This window comes from Leuresthes tenuis, unplaced genomic scaffold (assembly GCF_036924035.1).
Source record: "Leuresthes tenuis unplaced genomic scaffold, fLeuTen1.0.hap1 SCAF_5, whole genome shotgun sequence".
Taxonomy (NCBI): domain Eukaryota; kingdom Metazoa; phylum Chordata; class Actinopteri; order Atheriniformes; family Atherinopsidae; genus Leuresthes; species Leuresthes tenuis.
In genome coordinates, this window is record NW_027325359.1 from 14,379,473 (window position 1) to 14,403,669 (window position 24,197).

The window sequence follows — 24,197 nt, forward strand, 5'->3', positions numbered from 1 at the left end:
AGTTTGAGGAGTAGCCCCGTCTTTTCTAAACAGCTCTACAAACCCACAATCAGAACTTGATTAAGTAGCAGGAAGAAATCGAAATGTACAGAAAGAAGACGTGTTTCTTGAATGCAAAAAGTGATGTGGCTGCTCTAGTTTTTCTTATTCCTCTCTTTTGCGAAGAGTTTGTTGGGTAAACCACAGCACCATTTATCATGCATGTGCAGCTGATGTATCACGCAGGTGCCGCCGCCGCTTTAACTGCATTTTGTCTTCCCCCTGTTCCTCCCTGTCACGCAAGACGCTTCTCTCATCATTTCTCACATCTAGGCCTCCTAATGTTCTCTGCAAATGAGTGCATTCCCCCTTTAAAACTGTCCCACCGGTTTCTCCATTTGGTTCTGCAGCGTGCACACGGCCTCTCGGAGCCATCGAGAGAAGGGAAAACCAATGTTCCTGAGCTAAATGTTAAGCTGTTCAAACGCTCTGTGATTTTTGCGAGAGGTTGTTAACCCTAATGCATTGCATATCCATTAAGCAAGATGTAAATGGCTACACCGCGACGTGATTGGTTTAACTAAAAGCATATTAACACCATATATTGTGAAGAGGTAGGGAGCGGTTTCATGTATACCTGAGGAGACATCTGCCTGCTATTAGTCAACCTGGGGAGATGGCTGTCTCATGGTAATATACTGATCTCGTTAGGAGATACTCTAGAGGAATTGGCACTTGTAAATGGATCTCTGCCCCACTGCATGAAGTGTATGCAAAGTGAGGGGTATTTCTGATAAATGACAGTGACAGCATATTTTTCTGTTGGACTCTGCCCTGTAAATCTTGATTGGAGGAGACTTGCATTGCACATCTGTCAGCATACCTGCAAAATTACCTGTAAAGTTTGTTAATGATCTTAACCCTAACTCGTATCTCATTCTAGGCAAGTGGTTTAACTATGGTATCATCTTCCTCGTGCTGATTCTGGACCTAAACATGTGGAAGAACCAGATCTTCTACAAGCCATACGAATATGGTCAGTATGTCGGTCCTGGTGAGAAGATCTACACAGTGGAGGAGCCTGAAACACTTGGGAACTTCAACCATAGCACACTCACCTACGAGTGGCGCTCCACCAACATTGACCCCAGAACTAATCGGACCTACGTGGAGCAGGACATGTTCCTCCACAGCCGCTACGTTGGGGCCAGCCTGGATGTCAAATGCCTGGCCTTTATCCCAAGCCTGGCTGCGTTTGTCCTCTTTGGCTTCTTCATCTGGTTGTTTGGACGATTTCAGGACAGCGAGAACTTCACGGAAAATCAAGACAAGACGTATGAGAGGATTAAAAAGAAGTCTCCCTCAGAGTACAGTAAGGAGATGGGCGTGACGCCAGAGGAGATGCACATGGCAATGAGCGATAGCCTGAAACGATCGGGAACGCCAATGCTTCTGGCAGTGGACGGGTCTCACTTTGGAGCGACACCCTCTACGAACTCCACCATTTCAATGGAAACCCAGGAGACGCATCCGAGCATCATCATTGACGCTGCGGCACAGGATGAACCAGCGGTCTCTTTTGATGTGAATAGACTCTCTCCGTAATATGAACTCAGAATAAACTTTGAACTGTATAACAGCAGAGGAGTTGCAATTAAGATGATGTCATTAGTCAGCGTCTCAGATTCTTACTTGATTCCAGATAAGATGAAACCGCAACAAGCAGAGGATAAAGTGACATTAACGAAGGCAATGCTGATGGCCGTCGTATTAATATATTTTTGTATAAGAACCGTTGTAAAAGCCCCTATATTGGCACCAGTTTCTGATGCAGTGAGTGTGATAACAAGCAGATCTTTTCAAGTAGAAGGCAAACTCTTAATTGACATGGTGCTCGCTCGGATTTAGCATTTTCATAAATCACTTTTGTCATGGTTAACTAATTTGTGCCTATATCAGAGACGTGTTTCTACAGCTACGACTTGTAGTCAGATTGATTTTATCGTGTCAGAGCCGTGTTACAGCTAAAGTTGTGCCTTGATATTTCATATTTATATACAGACAGACCAATATCTAACAGCTTATACTGCAAATGGCAACAACATGCAAGATGTCCTACTTATGGTCTGCATTATAAATGTCTACTATACAGTCCCTTTTCGTATGAAACAGTTTCTTACCTCATTGGATCCTCACATTCTATCATTTTGATTCATTCCTCTGTAATGTCGCTCTTAATCTATTTTAAATGTATATCTCTTGTCGAAATTACATGATTATCAACATAAATGTACGTCAATGACCTTTTCACACCCCCCTCACTTGATATCACTTTCAGAGATAATAAATGCAATCAGCAGAGATGAAATGGCAAACCAACAAGCCGCCTCATGATTGCTGATGTGACTGCTGCTCCTTCGCTGAATACCAACAGAGTCAGAAAACTGGTTTAGCCCTCGGCATGAACGAGTGATTGAAGTGCAGAGGTGGCTTCTTCTCCAAAGCTCAGGGCCTCTTTATGTTTAAATAAACCTTGAACGTTTCATAGGCAGTTTTGCAGGTGAATGCATGAAAATTGTTGCGCTGGCATGTTGTCGTCATGTTAGGAAAATGAATATATATCCAAACACTTTCAAGCGCAGTTGAAAGCTGCGGCATTTATCTTTACACTGGCTTTAAAAGTGGCTTTTTCTAAACTTTCTTGTGCTGCACAGCTTATTTGAAGTGGCTTTTGTGGTTTTGATATTCAAAAAGAAGAAGAAGAAGTTTGGCCTTAGGATTTATTTCTAAGGTGCAAGTATCAACTAGCTTATTACTATATCACTAACATTTTTCATGTCAACCTTCAAGCTCAAATAAAGAAGAGAACTTTGCAAGTATTTGTGACCAAAGATGCCAGATCATACAGTGTTTTGAACATACATATGCACATGATGAGAGACACAATGCGATTATACTATGTGCTTCTTTGTTTGTCTGCATTATTATACGATTCACTATGATTTACCAGTTGTCCTTGGAAGGGATTTTGTTGGAGCCATGGAAACCAAATCAAGAGGCAATGAACGTTTTTTGCTCTTAAAGTGATCTGTTTTGTTTGCCAATGGAACATCAGTGTGGTCACCTGAAAAAAAAAACATAAATATGGACTATGGAGTGTGCCATCATATATAAGTATAATGTACTTTTGCAGTGTTTGATCATAGTATTTTTTTCACCTGATGACATTTTTTTAAGCAGTTTTAAACCTTTTAATTATTTATGCTTTAATGCTCTCAAATGAATAATAATTTCTGAATGAATTAAAAAATAACTAAACAATTAAATCAGTAGAGTCTTTTATGAATATCCACTTAGTGTTTGATTTTGATATTAATGTTTTTTTAATTCACCTGGACGTAGTCCAATAATATTGTTTTTCAGCAAAAACTTGAGTATTCGTAGCTCTTGGAAATGGTGGCACATTCCATACTGGAGTTCTTTGTCTGTAAAGATTGTTTTATACTTAAAAGTGCATGTTGTGTGTGTGGAGGCTTGTGAAGTGTGTAGGTGTTTGCTATGACACTTGTTTTCGACAGAGGCCGTTCTGCGGGGAGGTCAGAATAATTGTTAGCATAATTGTTTTGCATCACTTGATTCTGTACTGATCTTTTTAAACAATGAAGCTCAGTGGAGCGATCAGATATTAGTGTTTCACCAAAGGGCTGAACCTCTTTGGACTTGAAGCGGCTTTAAGACGTTTGTACTTCATTCATCGTGTTCGTCTTTGTTTTCACTGTGTTTTGTTGCAAAACTGACACGTCCAAAACAAAAGCAGAGGAAGTCGTTCTGTGTTTGCGCAGTGTGGTGTGCATCTGTTCGACCTTTTTGTTGCCAATAAATAGACACATTTGTTACAATCTGTAGTACCTGTTTAATTTTTTTTCATTCAATAATATGCAAGTCCCTCTGAGCAAGGTCATTGATCTTGTATTAGCAGCTACCACAGAGAAAAGACAAAAGTTCTGGTTTACCTTTTACTGTATGCATGGGTAGTAGTTGCCAAGCAACAGCACAGGTCAAGCTTCTTGCAGCTACTGACCCAATTAACGTGGGCGACACAAGAAATGATGACACTATCTCTTCACAAGGACACTTGAATATGTAGCTTGCATTCACGACACCCAGCCCAGATTATAAAGACTCCTGCTCGGGGCCTGTTTGATTTATGCCGGTCGGAAACAATTTCAATTTGTAGCGTGTTTCGCTCTCCTGGTGGGATTTGTTTATGAGCATGTCTTTGTGTAAATGAGTTATAGATCGGATCAAAAATGAGGAAAACTGAACTCTCCAGACAAAACTGATCCTTGGTGTGGGGCTAGGAGAACTCCAAGTGCAGGAAATAACTATCTGAAGGACAGAAAACAAACTGATACATATCAAATGAATTGAGAGAAGAACGAAGAAACAAGATACAACATAAACTGATGGTACATTATGATTTTTTGTTACTATTGCATTTGATGACGTGTGAGCTGCTTGGCTCTGGGTGTGAATGTGAGCTATTAATGGGATAGACTTCCGGTCTTCCAAAGCATGGTTAAAGTGTTGAGAATGATTTGGGAATGCATAACAGTAATGATGGATGTAGACCGAATGATTTTTTTCTTCAGTTGCATTAAATATAAGGCTAAATATTGAAATCAAGATCTACCTGAGTTATATTAAACAGAGCAAAGAAATAGCCAAGTAAAAGCTATCTGTGAAAATGCTCAAAGTTAATTTTATCATGATTCCCTGGTCTGAAACAAAACAAAACGAAGAAACTATGTCTGATTGTTAAGGACATGTGCGGCCTGTGAAGGATAGGTCAAAAGTTTGCAAGTGTGGTAACTTTTACATCTCCCACTGGAATTAATAGATTCAACAACAGCCGCTGGTCTGCTTAAGGGCTTTGTCATGCAGGGAAAAACACCATGACACTCTTCAGTGGAGTGCCTTGTGCTTTAACTGTTTCTGGTTGCAGTATTTCAATATAAGTCTTTTCAATGGATGCCAAGTTGTTATATTATGACCCAAAGTGCAGGTTGAAAGTGTAAAATGCAATTTTTGAATATCTTCCAGGACAATACATACTCTGAAAAAGAATCCCAACAAAACTACACTGTTGTTATAGATGGGTCACATACTGATGTGTAAAACAAAACACATGCCACAGAATGTAAACTAGGAGGTCAAATTTTCAAGTTCCCAGAGGGAAGAAATCAACTTCAGTGTCCCCCAAAATCGCATTTCATGGAGAATGTTGCAAGTACCAGCCTGAAAATTCAACATGGCTGCCTGTACATTAAAGAGCTGATAGTTGCAGTGATAAGCTGTTTATATGTCCAGCAGTTTGTGCTTTGTTTAATCAGTTTCAGTTTCAGTGAACGCACTCTTATTGTGTTTGTGTGCACATAACAAAGCATAATACATAGCTTGCTAGTTTGTTTTGCTAACAGCTAACTTTGTCAGTTAGCATAAGGAGCTTTTTCACCTTGAAATTTTGGGTGAAATTGGTCAAATTGGGTGTGGCAACATTCCCAACTGCGAGTTCCGACAGACTAGTATGTGATCAAGAAATCATAGGTTTAATCTCTGCAACAGCCCATCATCAATAACTATGTCTCCTGTGAAGAGAAATCACATTCACAACACTGAATCCTGCCACAGCACCCACTGTAGATGACTTCTAATAAGAGCCACTGCCAAATGGTGTTGTGGGTAGATTAGGAATAAGATACCTGCTCTGAGAAAACAAAGCAGCTGTATGAACACCTGAGGTCTTACTGTTGCTTGTTGTGTGTCTGGGAAAATAAATCTCATAGCCAGTGAGCATTAGCTGTTTGACTGAGGCCTCCTTCAAGTCTGCCATGGGGCTGAGAAATGAGATATTGATTTTTTTTAGAGAACCGTGCAGTAATTGAGAGAACACATAGAAACCAGAGTTTCAAAAATGTTTGTGGAGCATACTCATGTTATTACCGGTGTATTGATGGCTTCTTTGGTACAGTAGATGCATTTGTGCATCCAACCTTTATGAGACAGAAAGATGAATACGTTTGCAGCACTCGCTTTATTTACTTGCATCTTTTCTGATTCGGAGAAAAAAAGAAATAAAAGGGAGTGCTATTGTTTCACCTACAGCTAAATATAAACCCGGAAAAAAATCCCCAGAGGGGACGAGCTGTAGCGACAGACCGGCTGGAATCTCCTCTGCTGTCTCTGAGCTATCCTCTCAATTAGATCAGTGCATCATGTCCTGGCATGGCCCATCACTCTGTGCTGACAGCTCCGTGACTCTTGGAGACCCTGTGAAATGTATCAGTGTAGCCACTCCCAGCCAGTTTTGAGGCTTCCCCCACAAGCCTCTCATGTAGCATGAGATGGTCTCTATCTTTGGTGGTCACCAGGGAAGCAGAATCCATCACCATTTCATTCTGCAGGTGTCTGATACCTTTATGAGGAAAACGTGGCTCAAATAAATCTCCCAACTACTCCCTCAGAGAACTGAATCCCCAGTCGGGGGCTTGTGGTAATGATGCCTTCCTTACTATTCCTCTGTGGAAAATTAAATTAAACTCTTAATTGCTTGTAAGTCAGGTCAGATGAAGTGCTACATAGTGGACATGAACATTGTATTCACATGCTGAATGAAGACTTAATGTACAACGAGAAGAAATAAAATGCTTTCTTGAGCATAAATGCTTTTCTTGACTTTGTAAACTGTGTTATTGGACTTGAATCTAAAAATAACAGAAAACAACTACTTTCTGAAACTACTGACCAAAAATTGTCTTATAAGGCTTGCTATGGAACTTATAGCCAAATAGCCAATTCTCAACATACTGACTTTGCAGCTTTTGTTGAGTCCAAATAGTTCAATCTTTATTTCATCAGACCAAATATTTTACTTCTCAAGGTCTGTGAGTCACTTAGGTTCCTTTTGGCAAACCTCCCAGCTGGCTGTCATGTGCCTTTTAGTGAGAAAAGGTGATTCAAATCTTCTTCCATTGTAGATATTTCAGTTTTGGGTTGTTTAAATACTGCAGAAATGCTCTTTTATTCATCCCCACCAATACCTGGCGGTGCACATCAGCGGGGACCTCACCTGGACAGGGAACACCACACAGCTGGCGAAGAAGGTTCAACAGCGGCTGTATTTTCTGTGGAGGCTCAGGAAGTTTGGCATGTCGACTGGGATCCTCAGGAATTTCTACAGCAGCGTTGTTGAGGGCGTCTTGACCAGTTGCATCACTGCGTGTTACGGCAGTCCCACTGTCATGGACCACAAACACCTGAAGAGAGTGGTAAAGACAGCTGAGAGGATCATCAGGGCTCCACTCCCCTCTCTGCAGAGCATCTACAACCGCAGTCCACAGGAGAGCTGCCTCCATCATCAAAGACCCCACCCACCCCCAACATGGACTGGTCACACTTCTCTCCTCAGACTGTAGGTACAGAAGTGTGAAAGGCAGGACCACCAGGCTCAAGAACTCTTTTTTTCCCCACTGCCATCAGGCTCCACAACAGCTGACAATTGCACTATAACCTGTTTACATTTTATTTCTGCACTATTGCACTATCTGTACTATTGTGTACACTACTGTGTATATATTTATTATTTTTGTATATAGCATTGTTTACTGTATATAGCATTTTTTTTTACTCCTTTGACTGGCATTCTTGCAGACAGCAAAGTAAGTTTTTCATTGTACAGGGAAATGTGTTTCTATTGTGCATATGACAATAAAAAACTTTGACTCTTTGAATCTTTGAACATGTGTGCCGATCTTGTAAGTCGATCAACAATAATTTTGACCTCATGACCTATTTTTCACCGTCACACACACACATCTATGAACTATATAACCTTCTATACTTTCCTTATGTTCGGTGAATTCTTCTCAGCTCAAGTGGAATGCAGTCAACTTGTTGAAGCATCTCAAGGACCACTTACAGAAGTAACATTCGCGTGCACTCAGTGTTCAGATTTATAACACTCGTGCTTTTGAATTTAAGCATCAGCCAATTACAAAAAACAAAAAAGTTTTTCCTCAATACCAACCATGTAATTTCCATCTGCAGTAAAATTATATTTACAAAACTGAAATTTATTCTACCTGGGGCCTTTCTGTGTGGAGTTTGCATGTTCTCTCCGGGTACTCCAGCTTCCTCCCACCGTCCAAAAACATGCATGTTAGGTTAATTGGTGACTCTAAATTGTCCTTAGGAGTGAGTGTGAGCGTGTGTGTGGTTGTTTCTCTCTGTGTGGCCCTGTGATGGACTGGCGACCTGTCCAGGGTGTATCCCGCTTCTTGCCCGATGACCGCTGGGATAGGCTCCAGCCCCCCCCCCCTCGACCCGACAGTTGGATTAAGCGAGTATAGAAAATGGATAGATGGAATTTATTCTATTTTGTCAATAAAACATATGGTTTACAATGACTTTATTTGTGCCCTACTCCCACTTTTAGTGGCTGCCCTGATCGTTCCACCCTCGTTTGCAGCCACTGTTGCATCTGGAAACAAATGTTATGGGCATTGTGGACTGTGGCACATTTCTGCTTGTTTGAATATCAGTTCATCTTGGCTTTCCCTCATGTTTTGGCTTCGGCTCTGCATGTGTGTGTGTGTGTGTGTGTTAAGTCCGTCCTGCACAAGCTGTGACAAATGAACAGAAAATACAGTTTATCCTGCAGCAGTTAGAGATAAATGGTGTAAACTGCACCTTTCCAAGCAATTTTCCTATACATTCTGCACAGATGAGTTTTCTAAGTGCAGAGATATGAATACTTCTGAATAATTTCATGTGAACTTTTTGACAAAGAAAAAAAAGTATTTCTCTCTCAACAGTGCCATGGATTTTGTAGACCAATTAGAGCTATTTGGGGAACAGAACGTCACTGTAATTTAATGGGAAAAACCACCAATACATATAGATATATAAATATATATATTGCATTATGTATGTTGTTGGTTTAAACTTTCTCCCAAAGTAAAATGGACCTTTTGCTGCTGCTTTGCTTCACCAGCCACAGTCACAATGATGTGTGAGGTCATTAACAGTGAATATAGGACAGGCAGTGAAGTGGACTCCCTGTGGGTCCAGGCATCTGTTGCAGAAGGTTCAGCACTGCCATGGAAAATTGGACATTTAGGAGCCAGCTGGAGGACCAGTCTGCCCTGCTGTGGCTCCACAACTCAGGTGCCCACTGGCCTCTTGCCACCATGAGCTAGAAGCCACTGGACCAAAGCAGGCCAGATGGTGGCTTTGCCAACCCACGAGCAGCCACTGCGGACTGGCCACTCTGCGGACTGGCCCCAGTTCTAATGTTTAACTCAGGGGAATGAGTTTTGTGTCATGATAAACTGAGGTAAAAAGTTTTTAGGGCAAGGGAAGGAAGTGCAGAAAAAGCACAAGTAAGAGGAGAGTGTGTTTGAATATAAATGGGCCTTCTTACGTTCTGTGTTTGTTAATGTAAGATGCTGCGAGGTAGAGTCGTGGAATCAGTCAGCGGAGAGACAGTTCTACAGGGAAATGAAGCCATCTCCCGGCTGAACTCATTTGTCGGTGGCTGTGAAGGGATAGATAATTATATTAGGAGCTTTAAGAGCTCCTCTGCGATACAAGTATTACGACCTTCTCCTGAGGCGCAGGCGAAAGTTTGGAGGAGAGGAATCTGTGTGCCACAGCTGAGGTGGTTACTGCTCAGCATCCAATATGCAGATGTGAAAGTGTCCCATACAAGTGGCCTCACTGAAAATTCACATAAGGGTAGAATGCTATATATTGGATCTCTCAAGACAAATTTAATCTTTGGTATTCATTTGACAATAAAGCAAAGTTACAATCCGACAATGGAAGTGAGAATATTTGCCTGAAAAGATGCTTATGCATGCTGATAATGTAGTATTATAAGTGAGTATGTTTCCTCTCAAAAATTGTCATTCTACTTCTCTTACAGGTTTGAGTTTTCACTGTGAACAGTATGAATTTGTGTCTGCCACTCATTTTGAAACCAGTCTTGGTCCAGTTAGCATCTTGGTATTAGTCCTGATGATGTAGGTTTATGGAGACTGGAAGCTTGCACTTACAACAGACCAAACCGATTTATATCAAATTAGGATTATTTTTAATTATTTTGTGAAGGAGTAATAGAAGCCACTCTTAAGAATCTCTAACGAGACAACTGAAATGTTTTCGGAAAAAAAGTATGACACATATCGTTCAGTGCAGAGTATCTTCATATTATCTTCAAACATGTCTGTGGGGATGTTTAAAAAGGCACATTAGATTGTCCCTCCCTGCATATCTCTGCACAATTTGCAATCTTTTATAGAAAGAAAATGTATCTTCACTAATATTCGCTGTAACCATGTTCTCCCTTTAAACCAAATCTCATGAAATTCTACAGGGTAAACATAATGTAATAATGGTGATTCAACAAATTCACTGACTACATTCATTCATGGTAAATGTTACTTGGTTACTGGTCAAGGTGTAAATATGTGTAGTTAAAGCAATTTATACATTGTGCTGAATAAACCAAATTATTATTATTTTTTTTAACTGGCTATGTTGTGAAGAAAACTAAGTGACAGCATAGGAAACATTGAACTATACTTTAATGAGATAACTTTAATGATGCCAATCTTACAATTCCTTGCTGCTGCAAAATTCAAAGTGAAGCTTGATTGTTTTATTGCAGCATCACTACTTTGGAATAATGTAGATGAATGTGTAAACATTATATTTGACTTTTGCTGCTTTCATTGGGTTAATCTTAGGAACAGACGTAGTTTCTTCATTGCAAACAGACATTACAGCTTAATTTAAGTGTAGTCAGATCATTATTGCATCCAGATTTACTTTTTGAAGCCCTCGCAAATATCCTCAACTATCTGCCCTTGACTTCATTATGTTTTCCATTAAGGCCAAGGAAAAGTGTAAAAGAAAAGACTACAGGAGGCCATTTCTCGGATTATTCGGCTGTAAAGCAGGCCATTTGCAATTTGAACTGCTACTAAAGCATGCGGCTTGGTGGAAGTCATTCAGTCTGTTGCGATTTTGAATTAGTGCTACTAGATGTCATAACATGCTACACACTTGACAGTGGGGACACAAAACGAAGCAAAAAGATAAAAGATGTGTTTTACTAAATCCAGCATAGCAATTGTCCAGGTAGGGCCGTTTCCCTTCTATGCATTGAGCTTGTAAATCTCACATAGAGCACCCTGTTTAAACTAGCCTGCCTTCCTTTGCTGTCTCCTCTGCAAGTTGTTATCCCACCAACACCAGGGGTGTTTCTGCTGCTGCTCTTCCCGCCTCAGGCATTCCACGTTTGCAGGTGGAAAGACTTATCCAAGAGGAATCCAAGAGCAGAGCCATACCACTATGACTGTAGAATCACATTTGAGGAAAGTTTAAAAAATATGGATGAAAGGATCATCAAGTGCCCCAGAATACTATCAAAAAACGTTTTATTTTTATTTTCTATTTACAGCCAGTCAATGAGTGTTGGATGTAAATATATCACTCAACAATAAAAGTAAGAATATCATCATTATCATTATCCAGTAATAAGAATGTTTGGCACAATGGGAAAAATCCCTCTAAGTAATGTAAGCAATGATCATTAGTTTACATGCAACCAGCAGACAGAATAAACTCTACCTTAAATGTTTTTTATAAGCTGGTAGACCAGACAGTGTTCCTAATAAGTGAAAATTACTTACAACTAATCCATCACCAATTAGTAAATTATTCTTTAAATTTTAATAAGGTTAATTTGTTCTAATGTTCTTGAGAGTGGTTCAAAAACTCTTCTCTCAAGCAGCATATCACATATTCATGAGCGCTCAGTATTCAATCACAATGGAAACAAATAATTGACAGTCATATACAAGTCGAAGACAAGAATTAAATGTAAATGGAAATACTTTATTTCACTATTACACAATAACAAGCTTGAAAAGAAAAATTACAAAAAGGAGAAATGGAACAAAATGCTACAAAGCACCACTTAATATAGACGAATCGCAAACAGAACCTTATGCTAACTGTCTTTGCTCTATCTAAGGTATCAACATCATCAGCATTGAGAATTTAGAAATTAGCAAAAATGTATGGACATCAAGCACAGTCATGCCAGTAACAGTAGTATCTTACAGTTTCATGTAGCAATGAATCGGAGTGGGGAAGTGTGATCCTCAAATGTTCACTCTACGTGGTGAGACAGAATAAAGAGAGTGGGTCTGAGGGAGCTGCAGTCCATCATCTGTTTGGTATGATACAGGTTTGCTTTTGGTATAAAGGAGCTGAGGGAGCAGGCGCGGGTCACAGACTGTTTGCATGTTACTTTTAATATCTAACGTGAACAAGGTTCTGGGTGGGTGGAGATTACCGTATGGAATGCAGAATAAGAGCAATAAGCTGCAGATAATCAGAGGAGAGAATCTGATGGTTAAAGTTGGACAACTGTCTGACAGTGTGACCTGAATTGTAACCTCCATTCATTTGGTTCAGCAGGTCAAAACCAACTTGACAGTGCAAACACTTTTTGACCCAGGCCTGTGATAAGGACAGTGAGGGGACACAGGGGTGGTGTTACTTTTTTTTTTTTTACATGGAGAACGCTGTACAGGTGCCTTCATATCTGCCTGGACTAAAGGCACATGGGGTCCACTGAGCAACAGATGTGTCCATTCTGCAAACGAGAGGAAAGAGAAGACAAAGAAACACGGGGGGGATTATTGTCACGTTTTAACCTCGGGCAAACGCTTTTTGAAAGCCAACAGATGGTATTTTCAAGTGGCGGCGATGTTGCAGCATGCAGGCTTCGTTTGGCATTTCGAGCTCCTCTGGGTGTCATTTCACCACTAACTGATCCAAGGAGGCAATTTTCTACTGGGAATTCAAATGTGAATGATCACTGAGTCATGGATCACCAATCTGGCCAACTCAGAACTACATGAGCAGTGCAGAGCTACCTAAAAAAAAAGGAAATATCCATGTATTTGAATTGATCGTAAATCTTTTCTGAAGACTCCCACTGAAAGTGGCTGCCATCTTTTCCCTATGATGTGGATATCATCGTCAGGCATGCAGGAAGGAAATATTTCATCCTAGGAACTCAGACAAGAGAGTCGGTCTTAGTGGATTAGTCCTAAAGCTGAGGGAAACAATTTACACTGACATTTGGAAACAAAGAGGATATTGCCTGCATAGTTTACCCTCTAAATGACTGTTCAGTCCCGCTGTATAAAATATTTGTATCGAGCAGCTTTCTCCAATTTGATATATGGGAGGAAATTATGTGTGTTTGTCTCGGTTTCTTAGACAGGGCTCCATACATTGCAACTACTGCATTATGCAAATAGGTCTGCTTGTTTAACACAGTGCAGAGGAGAGAGCCCACTGTGACTACCAGCTGCAGCTGAGCCTGAGGCTACCAGATGAGAGGCCGACAAATGCTCTCTCAGTGCAGGTTTCTCTGCCCAAGACTTTGGCTCATTTTTATTTAAAGAAATGGTTAATCATTTTAGGAAACAGGCTCGTTAAAACTTAGCATGTAGGCTGGAAATAGGAGTTTTGTCATCATCTGCGAGGTTACTAGGCAACCATGAGAAACTCCAGCACCTCCACCGAGGAACAGCTAAGCACATAACCCCATAAAACTGTAACTCGATATTTTAATGCTTTAATAAACAGCTAATAGATTAAAAAAATTTATTTTGTTACCACGTGACAGAGCCAGGCCAGTCTTAATGCTAAGCTAAATGGCTGCAGCTTCAACTCTTTGCAACAAGGAGAATAAGCATGTCTGAAAATACCGGATGTCCGCATTCAAAAAGAGAGTTTTTTGTCAATAAATTCAAATTGAACATTAAATTCGCTATTGTTTTCACTTCTATACCAAAAGGCATTTACCCTTTACCAAAATTTAAGTGCCTTCTGATACTGTTGAGCAGCCCAACTGATGACAGAAATGGATTATTTTACAGATAAATCCATCGTGGATAGATATTGAAAATTGTTCAGTCAAAACTGCCTTTCATTCAGTATTGATTCTCATCAAAAGTCAATAACACAAAACTCCTATAGTTAGAAACATGATTACAGCATGATATCAGGTTAAGAAATATTTACACTAGCTCAATATGGGGTAACCATTTTTTCCCATCTGGCAAAGCAGTCTGTATAAAGATGAGTGAAAAAAAGTAATAAATGCCATAAGGTATCTCATGGCATTAGATCATGGTAACGTAATGTTGTTTGAAGAATTGGTTGCCAGACGTGGTGTCCCACATGAATATTTTTTTCATATACTTTCAGGTGAGAAACTTTTTTCGATCTTTTAAGTCAGTGTTTATCAATACGACTGTTATCTAGTCTGGAAATTCAAATGCAGTAGGGGTGCTTTAGAAAAGGTATTGAGTAGTGAACACTGGGAAACAGCCTGTGCCAAAGCACAAACAGAAACCGTTGACATTCAGATCAAACTGCTGCACTATAACTGGTTAATGAGGACATATATGACACCAGAAAAGTTTTAAAGAAGTGTCCCAGATTTGTCAACAAAGTATGGACAGGGCTGGGTGGACCTTTTTCCACTGTGTGTAGGAATGTAAGTATTGGGAGTTTAGACAAGCTTTGGAAATCATATAGTTGGAAACAGAGCCAAGATGTCTTCATTTGACATAAGACAGAGCTGCTTTAGATCTTTGTTTAATACTTCCAAAAAACACTTAAGTAAGTTCATTAACTGGATAAATGACCCGTCCATAACTTCAACAATAAGAAAGCATTATCTAATTTCTTAAAGGTACAGTGGGCTCCTTTTAAACAATACTTTAACGGTATCTGCCGTGTAACGGGAGGCCACATTTAAAAAGTCTGAACTTAGATGATAATCTGCCTGGCTCTCTGTATATTCCTCTTGTTGGCTGTAAACTCTTGTGATTGGTTCTACTGTTTGAATTTGTTGCAATTCAATAAAGATATTGCTGGAAAAAGATAAAAAAGAAACATAGTCAAACATAGATTCTCAAGTTTGTGTATTTCAAAGGAACTAATTCTCAAATAGAACTTTATATCTTCCTTGCCATTGATATTTCTCTCTCAAAGTTCTCACTGTATGTATCTTAGTTGAAGGTATTTCTCAGATTGCTTTTGCAGTGCAAAAACTGGACCACAATGTACTCTTTTTGTCTCCTTGGAATGGGTTCTCAGTTTACATGCCATTTTTTCTTTGACGTCTCATCTGCCACTGAACAAGGCGAGCTGTAATTTGCTGTTCGGCCGCTGCCGGTGACCTGGAGGCTTACCTTGCACTGGCACAGGGTGCACTCTGTGCCGTGTTTAATCCAGGAGGAGCCACTGAAGCGTGAGATGTTGTGCTCGTCTGTGCAGGTCTTGGTGATGTCGTTGCGGATGGTGTCGGCCTGGCAGGGGTCGGTGACACAGCGCGGACAGCACTCGCCCTCGGGCACTACAGTGAACTCACAGTCTACAGGCGGGCACGGCAGAGGCCAGCAGTCCACCTGGCCCTGCTGTGAGGGCAGAAAGAGAGAACCTCAGATGGTTTGAGAAAGAAGTAGAAGAAGTCTGAAATAATCTCAGCAAATACACTAATGCATTCTTCATGCTTAAACAAGTTATTCATGCAAATACACAGTATTTTTCCTCACATTGTGTATTTGCATGCCTGTGGGAACGTCTCTACTTGATGGGAAAAAGAAGTTGTTAGGTACCAAGAAAATATAGATGAGCAGAGCAATCTTCCAACAAAGTCAGCAGTTTCAGGGGAAGTAAATGCTGCCGCTTTCTAATTGTCTTATTGTTGTTCTCATATTAATCTCCTTGCCTACTTACAGCACAAAAAGCTATATTGGATTTTTCCTGCTGCCATTTTCTATTGGCCTGAGAAAACAGGTCACATATTTTGACCATCTTTGCAAATTCTGTCTGACCCACAATCTGTACCTCTCTGGCCTGACCCATTTCTAGTTTCACTGACAGCAGTGAGAAGTTCCACAGTCATTTATTGGTCGAGACATATGATCTTACATTTAAACACACCAGAAGATACAAAGGACACACACTTGAAGTTTGAAGCTTGATCAAAGTGTCCCACTGGGGGTATTTAATATAACTGAAAAAAATCTTCTAGCTCAGCGTTTCAGAGATGTTGTAAATTAGGTTGGCTATAAGGCACATGGACTCCCACAGCGCTAATGCCCACTCTTAGCCTCTGTGTTCTGTGTAAACATTCAAAAGGAGACAACCTCCCCTCCTTACCAGCAGCGAGAGGGAAGGATTGAACGTAGCCTATGGAAACTGTCCCTTACTGTGATGTGAGCCGTCTTTGTCTGTTTATGAAGATGTGACCTGTGATCACAAAGACATTTGGCATACAATGAGTGTGATATAAAAATTTAAATCTGAAGCCTGCCTTTGTGATACAGGAGACAGCTATTATTTTAATCTGGCTTTCCAATTAAGGTTCTTGGTATCTCGTTTCAATTCAATCTCTCGGCTTTTACATAGTTTTACCTTCTGTAAGTCTGAATGTTGCAAAATGCCACCAGGAGATTAAAACCAATGACATTTATCTTTGCCTGGAAATTAGCCTCCAACAATTATACATTTCTTTCAGATGTGCTTTGACCTTAAGTATAACTTACATGCATGTTAATAGAAATTAGCGCTCTCTTGATATTTGTGCAAATCAAGAAGACATAAAATCCCAATTGGCTCATAAGCGCATTGCCTGCAAAGGCCACATTTTAGATTTCAAATGACTGAACACTTAGCAGAGAACGACACATTCTGGTCTTGGGAGCGTGTTTTGCCCATCTGCCTGCTGTCACTATGTATTCTAAGTCCCCTGCTGAGCTTGGACAGCCATTGCTCTGCTAAGTGTTGCAGCATTCAAGGTTCATTTCACGTCCCTGTCACGCTACTGGAGCTGCGGTACCGTATTGCAGGAGATGCCTGTTCTTTCAGGCGGTGGCAACGTTGGGCTCTTTTGCTGTGTCTGTACATCTGTGCATCCTTAATTGAGTGTCTTTTGTATCTTTTTGTGTGTGTATGGACATCTGAATATTGTGCAAAGATTTCCAAACATGTGTTCACTATGTACATACTTGTGTTTACACTGTATGTGTGCTCTACTGTTGTGACAGAAATGTCTAACTCCCCAAATGTGTTTGTGTCAACACGTATAAGTGCCTGCGGTGAGCACGGCCATGGAGGGAGTGAAGCCGAGCGAACCCATTTTCAATCGGCTGTGCTTCCCCGCTGCCTCTCAGCCGAGCAGTGATTTTTCAGGCTCTCCTATAATAGTGTGCTGTAAGAAACCCAAAAAGCAACCCTTAGGTCTGAGCATCGGGGCAGCATTACAATGGCAGGAGAGGAGGGGAGGTGGTATGAGGAGGGCATTACTGTTTCTGCTCACAGCATAAATCTGACAGACTGGAGCCAACATTACAGTATCTTGGCTACAAGTATAGGTGCTCTTTAAAAGGAACACAAAGTGGCTGAAAAGAAGGGAAAGTAGCTGAAGAGGGCTTGTCTGAGATACACAGTGAAGATGATTTGTGAGTAACTGAACAGAGGAAATGACACTGGTGTGGGAGTGTGTTACAGCTGGTGATGGTGTGAGTACAACAAGACGGTGGAATGTAAAGCATGCCATTTGCATTTAATATGCATTTGTCAATAAGGTTTTGTCAGGTTTACAGGGAAACACTTGCAAGATGTTTCCCTGTTGCTTGAACAACAGCACAGTGTAAACCCTGGAAAAGGTCAGCACAGCTGAAGATGTGAACACAAAGTAAATAGCGCACATGTCTCACGGTAAAAGATTCATGTGGTGTGCACCATGTTATTTTGTTTGATATGACAAATAGGGTTGCATGCTTAGTAAAGGACACTGGAAATTACAAGAAACACACGTGCAGCAAATGCTCATCAATCAATACAAGCACATACTGTGTACACCTACTCTAAGGACACAAATAATACTCACTATTACACCCTGCGACTGTTATTACCCTCCTGATTTCTCAACCTTGGATGTACCCTTCAGTAAAATGTGTAATTCCATCACAGAGGACAACAGTGAAGAGGGTTCTTTGAATTCTTACAAATCAAAGTAATCACTCACGCTTTTTCTTTTTGCACCAGATGAAAACCAATCTTCATTTTCTCCTCTCCGCAACCTTCCTATTCACCTCTTAATCACTCCCCCGCTCTTTCCTCAAAATACTGCGAGTCTCCTTGACTTTTTTTTTTTTTTTTTTTTTACTCACCACATCTCTCATTCAGCATTTCCATGGAGACTGGGGTATTTGTTACATTTCTTGTGTGGGCGCTGCTGCACAGCAGTGAATGCTGATGTTGGTTTTACTATCACTCGAGGTGGCTTTTAACAAAAGGGGCAAATTCTTGTGATGTCAATTTTGTTACGTTTCTTCGCCTCTACTCACCAGGCACTGGCACTGCTGGCAGTTCTCCACCCATGTGTCGCCGCTGCCGTAGGTGAGCAGGCCGTTCTGGTGCAGGCACTGGCTGCTCAGCCGAGGGTCGCACTCGGGACAGCAGAACAGGTCGGCATTGGGGTTGTCGCAGTCGCACACCATCCTGCGGCACATCACTTGGCCAGCCTGAGCACAGAGAGTAATTAAACATTTAACGCAGGACCGCACACAGGCATGAGCAAATCTCACATGTAAAAGACAAAGCCATTTGTGTGATGGAGTCATTAAACATATATGTCCATGATTAATAATGTAATAAAGGCTATGAAGCCCAACCCTTTTGAAGCTGTTTTTACGACTTTTCAACTCAAACTGAAGGCAAGACACTCCGGAATAAAATATATTTTATGAATGTTGATGCACAGTGGTTGCCTTTGCTACATGTTCATCAGCTTGGTGTTTAAGGAAGTTCTACTTGGCTGTCTTTTTGTTTCTCATCTGCTTTCCAACTGTCATCATTTAATTACAGAAGGCCTCCGATTCTCAAACTTGAAAATTTGCTGTGTTTTTCTTGTTTTGTTTTGGACTCATCGCCATAGCGTAAAGAAGGTATTTCAATCAGACACATCTATAGGAATAAAATGGGTTGATGGGTTATACATGCAGCATTTTATGCTTCTCATGGAGGTTGCTAACACCCAGGAAAGGCAATTCACAAAATGAAAAGCCATCTGCCTTTCATAAAAAATTGAAACAATCAGCTGTTTGCATACTGCACAGCCTCAGATTGAAGACATCCCAGCTTTTGTCTTGTCCGTGTTGTTTGACCTTGGTTTCCATTGTCAGTTAGTTGTGGCAACACTCCACCTAATATCCAGCTGCGTCCACCCACCTCCAAAACAATAACATGTTTACTTTTCTGCTCCCTGACACAACTAATTTTGACAGGCAGCTCTTCAATCTCTCAAATCAATTAATATGACTCATTTAATTAGGGGAACCATTTCTGTCCCGGTCCTTTGTAATCAAATGAATAATTTGCTGCTTGATCTTTCACTACCGACACTAATCCACTTTAATCACCTTCCTCTACTCCCAGACACTTGGCATTAGCGTGAGCAAAATGCTCAAATGCAACGTATGACTGCTGCGTGACCCAATAATTCTGAAACAAAATGTGTTTGGGACGACAGAATGAGTTTTCTAGACCAGCTCATCCCAGATGCCTCATTACCTTGGTGTCAGAAAATCCATCAAAACAACAACATCAGAAGCCAAAGTCAGTCCAGCATATTTAGAAATAACTACATAAAGCTCACCGCTAAATCCCTGTCATTTTCTATCTCTTTCATTTTTAGGGGTCAAATGTAATTGGATATGCTTTCTTGAGAAGGACTACCTGAAGCTTGGGTGGCATGGACATCAAAAAGAACGGGTTTTCATCCTTTGTAACGATTTACCAGGCCTTGAGCTGTATTCAGTTGTTTCATTATAATAATTACAGCCTTTAGTGTGTAATCAGCTAACCTTTTTGTCATTAGATGTATGATTTGGGTCATCATGCACGTGTAATGTAAAACATAGATAGTATAGTCTATATAAACTTTGCATTATTATATTGCAAGCTTCAAATTATGAGCTGTTCTGAGAATTCGTCATACTTTTCACTTCCCATTGTTCTTGTACAGGTTGATTTAATTTGTTCAGAGAATGCTGTTCCAGAACTGGTCTAGCTTATTAAGAGGCCTTTTTAACTAAATCTAATCTGACCTCTGTATGGTTAAGGTTAATGAAAAGTCTGCTCCTTGCTGTGAACCCTTTGCATTTGCTCTTGTCGAAGTCTTCTCTTCATGGTAAAATTGTATAATGATGTGCCAGCCACTTGGCAGGACGTTGTTAGGGTTTTTTTCTTTACTGTGGAATGTGTCCTGCGATCTGATCGCTACCATTATCTCCCTGAAAATCCAGGTGTTTTATGTTGCAGAGCTCACCGGTGTGTTCTTACAACTATCTCACATAATTTATTTGGCCACCCCTGATGTTCCTCCTATCTCTCTTGGATTTGTTTTGGTTTTCTAAGCATGGTCTGTTTTGCATGTAGTGACTGGAAGTATAATTTTCACCTCTTTTACTTCACTTTTTGATCTCCACCAATTCTGAGAAATATGCCTTTTAAATATACTTCTCCCGATAACAACAAACTCCAATATATTTCTCTTTTCAATTGCTAAGTACTTATCTACATACCCGAGGAATGGTAAAGTTTGTTAATTTTTTGTCACTTTAAACGCACACCATAAAACTCATTTTACCCACTGGAAATATAAAATATTGATTTGTGCAGCTTTATGAACACGCAGTTACACTATCTACTCAATTATTTACCATGACTGAGTGCACACTACTGTAAATATTTTTTCAAGAGCTGTGGTGGATGAGATATAATTTGCTCACTTTGTCTTCTCTAAAGGTCAACAAGGAGCACTTTTGCACATCAGACTTACAAAATATGCCCATAAAAGACTTTTGGCCTAAAGGTGGCACACCGTTGGTCTTTTACAAGTTACTACACATCTTATCCAATTAAGAAAGGAAAGTGAAGCGTAATTCATTACACTAGTTTGTTTCAGTGTTTTCTAAAATGTCACCCACTGGCTGGGGAGGTGCACTGTCGTCGTACAATAGAAGAAGGTGACATTTGTTGCTGATTGGCCCTGTGGGAGACGGCGCCATTCATATAAAGGAGCAGGTTTACACTTGTTTTATTATGCTTTGTTTAAGCACTTGGAAAGTGGAGTAAGAATAAACACAGGTGAAAAGACTAGCTGGATGCACAAAACACTACAAAAGAGAGACAGAGGGGAATCATAATTGCTGAACTATCTGTGAACACATGTCCTATGACTCTTTTTTTATTCCTTACACTTGTTTCAAGTGATCCATCCACCTCTCCTTTGTTACTTGCTCTTTGCATTTCTCTCTTGCGTCTCTGTTCTCCATCTCGCTCTGTTTATTACCTGGCAGGAGCACACCGAGCACCTATCGCTGTCCAGCACCCAGATCTGCCCACTGTGCTTGACCTTGTTGTCATGGATACAGTCGCCAGTGCAGTTATGTCCGTGGGGGCACCGGCAGTCATAGCCTCCCTCCAAGTTGAAGCACACTGTGTCGTTTGCACAGGTGTTCCTTCCTGTCTTGCATTCATTAATATCTGTAAGGAGCACAAAAAAATGACATCATACATATGCTCTGCATAGGTAATGCTGTTTCTACCCACGGCTTTGGAAAACAGCCAATAAATAGCCCTTTATGATGCTTTTGTAACCACATGGCAGCGAGCCGTCAGCATTTCATTCAAAAACAACCGTGAAATATGGCAACACAACACTCCGGGATATAAATGCTGTATGCACCTGCAGTGCGACTAAAAAACCCACTTTTGGTCAAGCTACGACTGTGTGAAGTGCAGAGAGGTTATTCTTTATTTATCTATTTGTTATAAGTGCCTTTAATGTGCAAACGCCCAGCGTCTTCCAGCTCAAACTGACAGCAAAGATGGGGTCAATGAGCAGAGCAGCGCAGGCTCTATTGTTACAGGCATTGCTTCCATGTTACTGCAGATTGAGGGTTTCCCTTTTGACAGCTCCGACACATCTTCTGACAGGCTGAATCGGGAGAGAACGTTCCAGAAAATGAACAGGAAGCAAAAAAGCATAGCGACATTTTGGGAGGAAGAACACATTTATAATGACATACCGCTCCAATTAAACTCCATTTAGAAAAAAATTAACCCTCAAAAGTTAAGTGAGCTTGTGATGGTGAGCTTGTGATTAACTCTGTGTTTCAGCAACGATCTGCTATTTGTGGCTTCTGTCATTTGAAAACTGAAGCCTAAGGGTAGTGATGAAACTGGGATGACAAAAATAATAGCTACTCAATGTGTCCGGTAATGAGACATGGTGAAGCTTTGAATTGCAAAAGTCATATTCAGGCATTGGTAGAGATATATAAACCACAATTTAAAGTTAAATTAATTAAATAACTCTAAAATCTCAGGTAATCTAAAGCAGGTATCAATAAGGTGGATGCATGTGAACATTGGACTCAACTTATTTCAAACCCACAAAAGCCACGATGTTCCTCCTTCTTTTACATGTTTGTAAAGATCAGAATTCTTGCTCTTTTTCTTCCTAACTTTTGAAATTTTGTTGAAGGCGGGCAACTTACCCACACATGATTCCCCATTGGCGGAAAACAAGCCGTTGTCATGGTAGCCGTCACGGCACTCACAGTGGTACCAGCCGGGCAAGTTGACACAAGTGGATTTACTATCGCACTCGACAAAGCCGTCCACACACTCATCAATATCTGAGGAAGAGGAGAGGACAGACAATAAGACATCTGTATACGATGTCTGTTGGTTTTTAAATGTCTTTTGTTTTTTTACATTGAACCAGATATTGAGCTCCATTTTTGCCTCTTGAGTATTTTCAACGCCGACTGACTAATGATTAATAAAACCACATGTCTACCGTTTGAGAGAATCTAGTTCAAAGGATTTATTGATCAGCCATAGTTTCATAGCCGGAGAATGACATCTGAATTAATAAAGGATAGCAGGGAATGAATAAATCAATGATAATATAATAATAAAACATACTCTTACTCTTACAAGAGAGAGATGTAATTGGTTTGTATATTGAGATGCGACTAAAACTATAATAAAGTGTACAGACATGGAGGGAAATAAACTTACTCCAAGGTGAGAGTTGTCTTTTATTCAACTTTGCTTTGACAAAACTTTCTGTAACAACGTGCAGAGACACTCAGCAAAAGACTCTGACACAGTTTCTAACAGCCTGTGGGTGGTTGTCAATAGATGGAGCTGATGTTTATTTTCACAGAGCTCCACTCATAAAAATCCTTGAGTCTGCCTCCTCCTCAAGCTCTTGTCTTTAATTCAAGACCGTGATTACATGCTCCGACTTTCTCCTCTCGGTATTTGTCTCCCTGTCATTTTCTGTTCGTCTCTTCATCCTGTTTCTTTGTTTCTCTTTTTCCCTGCCTCGCTCCTCCCTCTGCTCACAACAGACCAGCGTCTAACCCTTTAATTACCGCAAGCAACCCAGAAAACATCAAGCAAGAGCAAATCCAACACAATTGTCAACAATAAACATAATACACACAGAGAGACAGATTACTCTGATATCCCAGCTAACATTTAATTAAACTAAGGGGCCAGACCTTCATGAGAGAGGAAATAAAGCCTGTTATTACACAGCAGGGCTAAATACGTTAGGACCAGACATGCACAGTGATTAAATGCGTCTGCATAGCCAGTGATGGCTTTTTTATGATTGTGCATGATGCATGATGCTCCGCTCTCATTATGAAAATGGCAGTGTGCCGTGGGTGACCTTCTCCACAACTGTACAGCAACAGTATCCCCCACAGAGCGACAGGCAGACGGGCTCATGGTCCCCCACCACCCAGACAGTAATGGGATTAAGATCTATTGGCTAATGAGCTCTCAGCCTCTTAATAGAATTTCTGCAGCAGATTAACCGTTGATCAAATGTCCCACAGATTAGGGCTTTATCTATCTAAAAATTACTCACATTTGTCTGAGTCAGAGGCAGGTTTGCTGAAACCCCCCCCCAAAAAAACTACAGAACATTCTTTTCTTCCTCTTTTTTTCATATTGGCTGGGTTCAA

At 40.5% G+C, this 24,197-nt stretch overlaps 2 protein-coding genes across 3 annotated transcripts in view; one reads left to right on the top strand and one right to left on the bottom strand.

Moving 5' to 3' along the window:
* The window catches only part of tmem117 (transmembrane protein 117), a 43,952-nt gene extending 40,074 nt beyond the window's left edge, over nucleotides 1-3,878 (top strand). For both annotated transcript variants that reach the window (XM_072386205.1, XM_072386206.1), the window contains exon 8: nucleotides 923-3,878. In XM_072386205.1, coding sequence (XP_072242306.1) covers nucleotides 923-1,584 — 662 coding nt within the window. In that variant the 3' untranslated portion in view covers nucleotides 1,585-3,878. The remainder of the gene's footprint in view (nucleotides 1-922) is intronic.
* An 8,041-nt stretch (nucleotides 3,879-11,919) lies between these two features.
* Nucleotides 11,920-24,197, bottom strand: part of nell2a (neural EGFL like 2a) — an 80,192-nt gene continuing 67,914 nt past the window's right edge. Inside the window, exons 16-20 of the mRNA XM_072386208.1 lie at nucleotides 22,710-22,850; nucleotides 21,500-21,693; nucleotides 18,492-18,668; nucleotides 15,327-15,551; nucleotides 11,920-12,706 (exon numbers count right to left, since the gene is read on the bottom strand). Coding sequence (XP_072242309.1) covers nucleotides 12,665-12,706; nucleotides 15,327-15,551; nucleotides 18,492-18,668; nucleotides 21,500-21,693; nucleotides 22,710-22,850 — 779 coding nt within the window. The 3' untranslated portion in view covers nucleotides 11,920-12,664. The remainder of the gene's footprint in view (nucleotides 12,707-15,326; nucleotides 15,552-18,491; nucleotides 18,669-21,499; nucleotides 21,694-22,709; nucleotides 22,851-24,197) is intronic.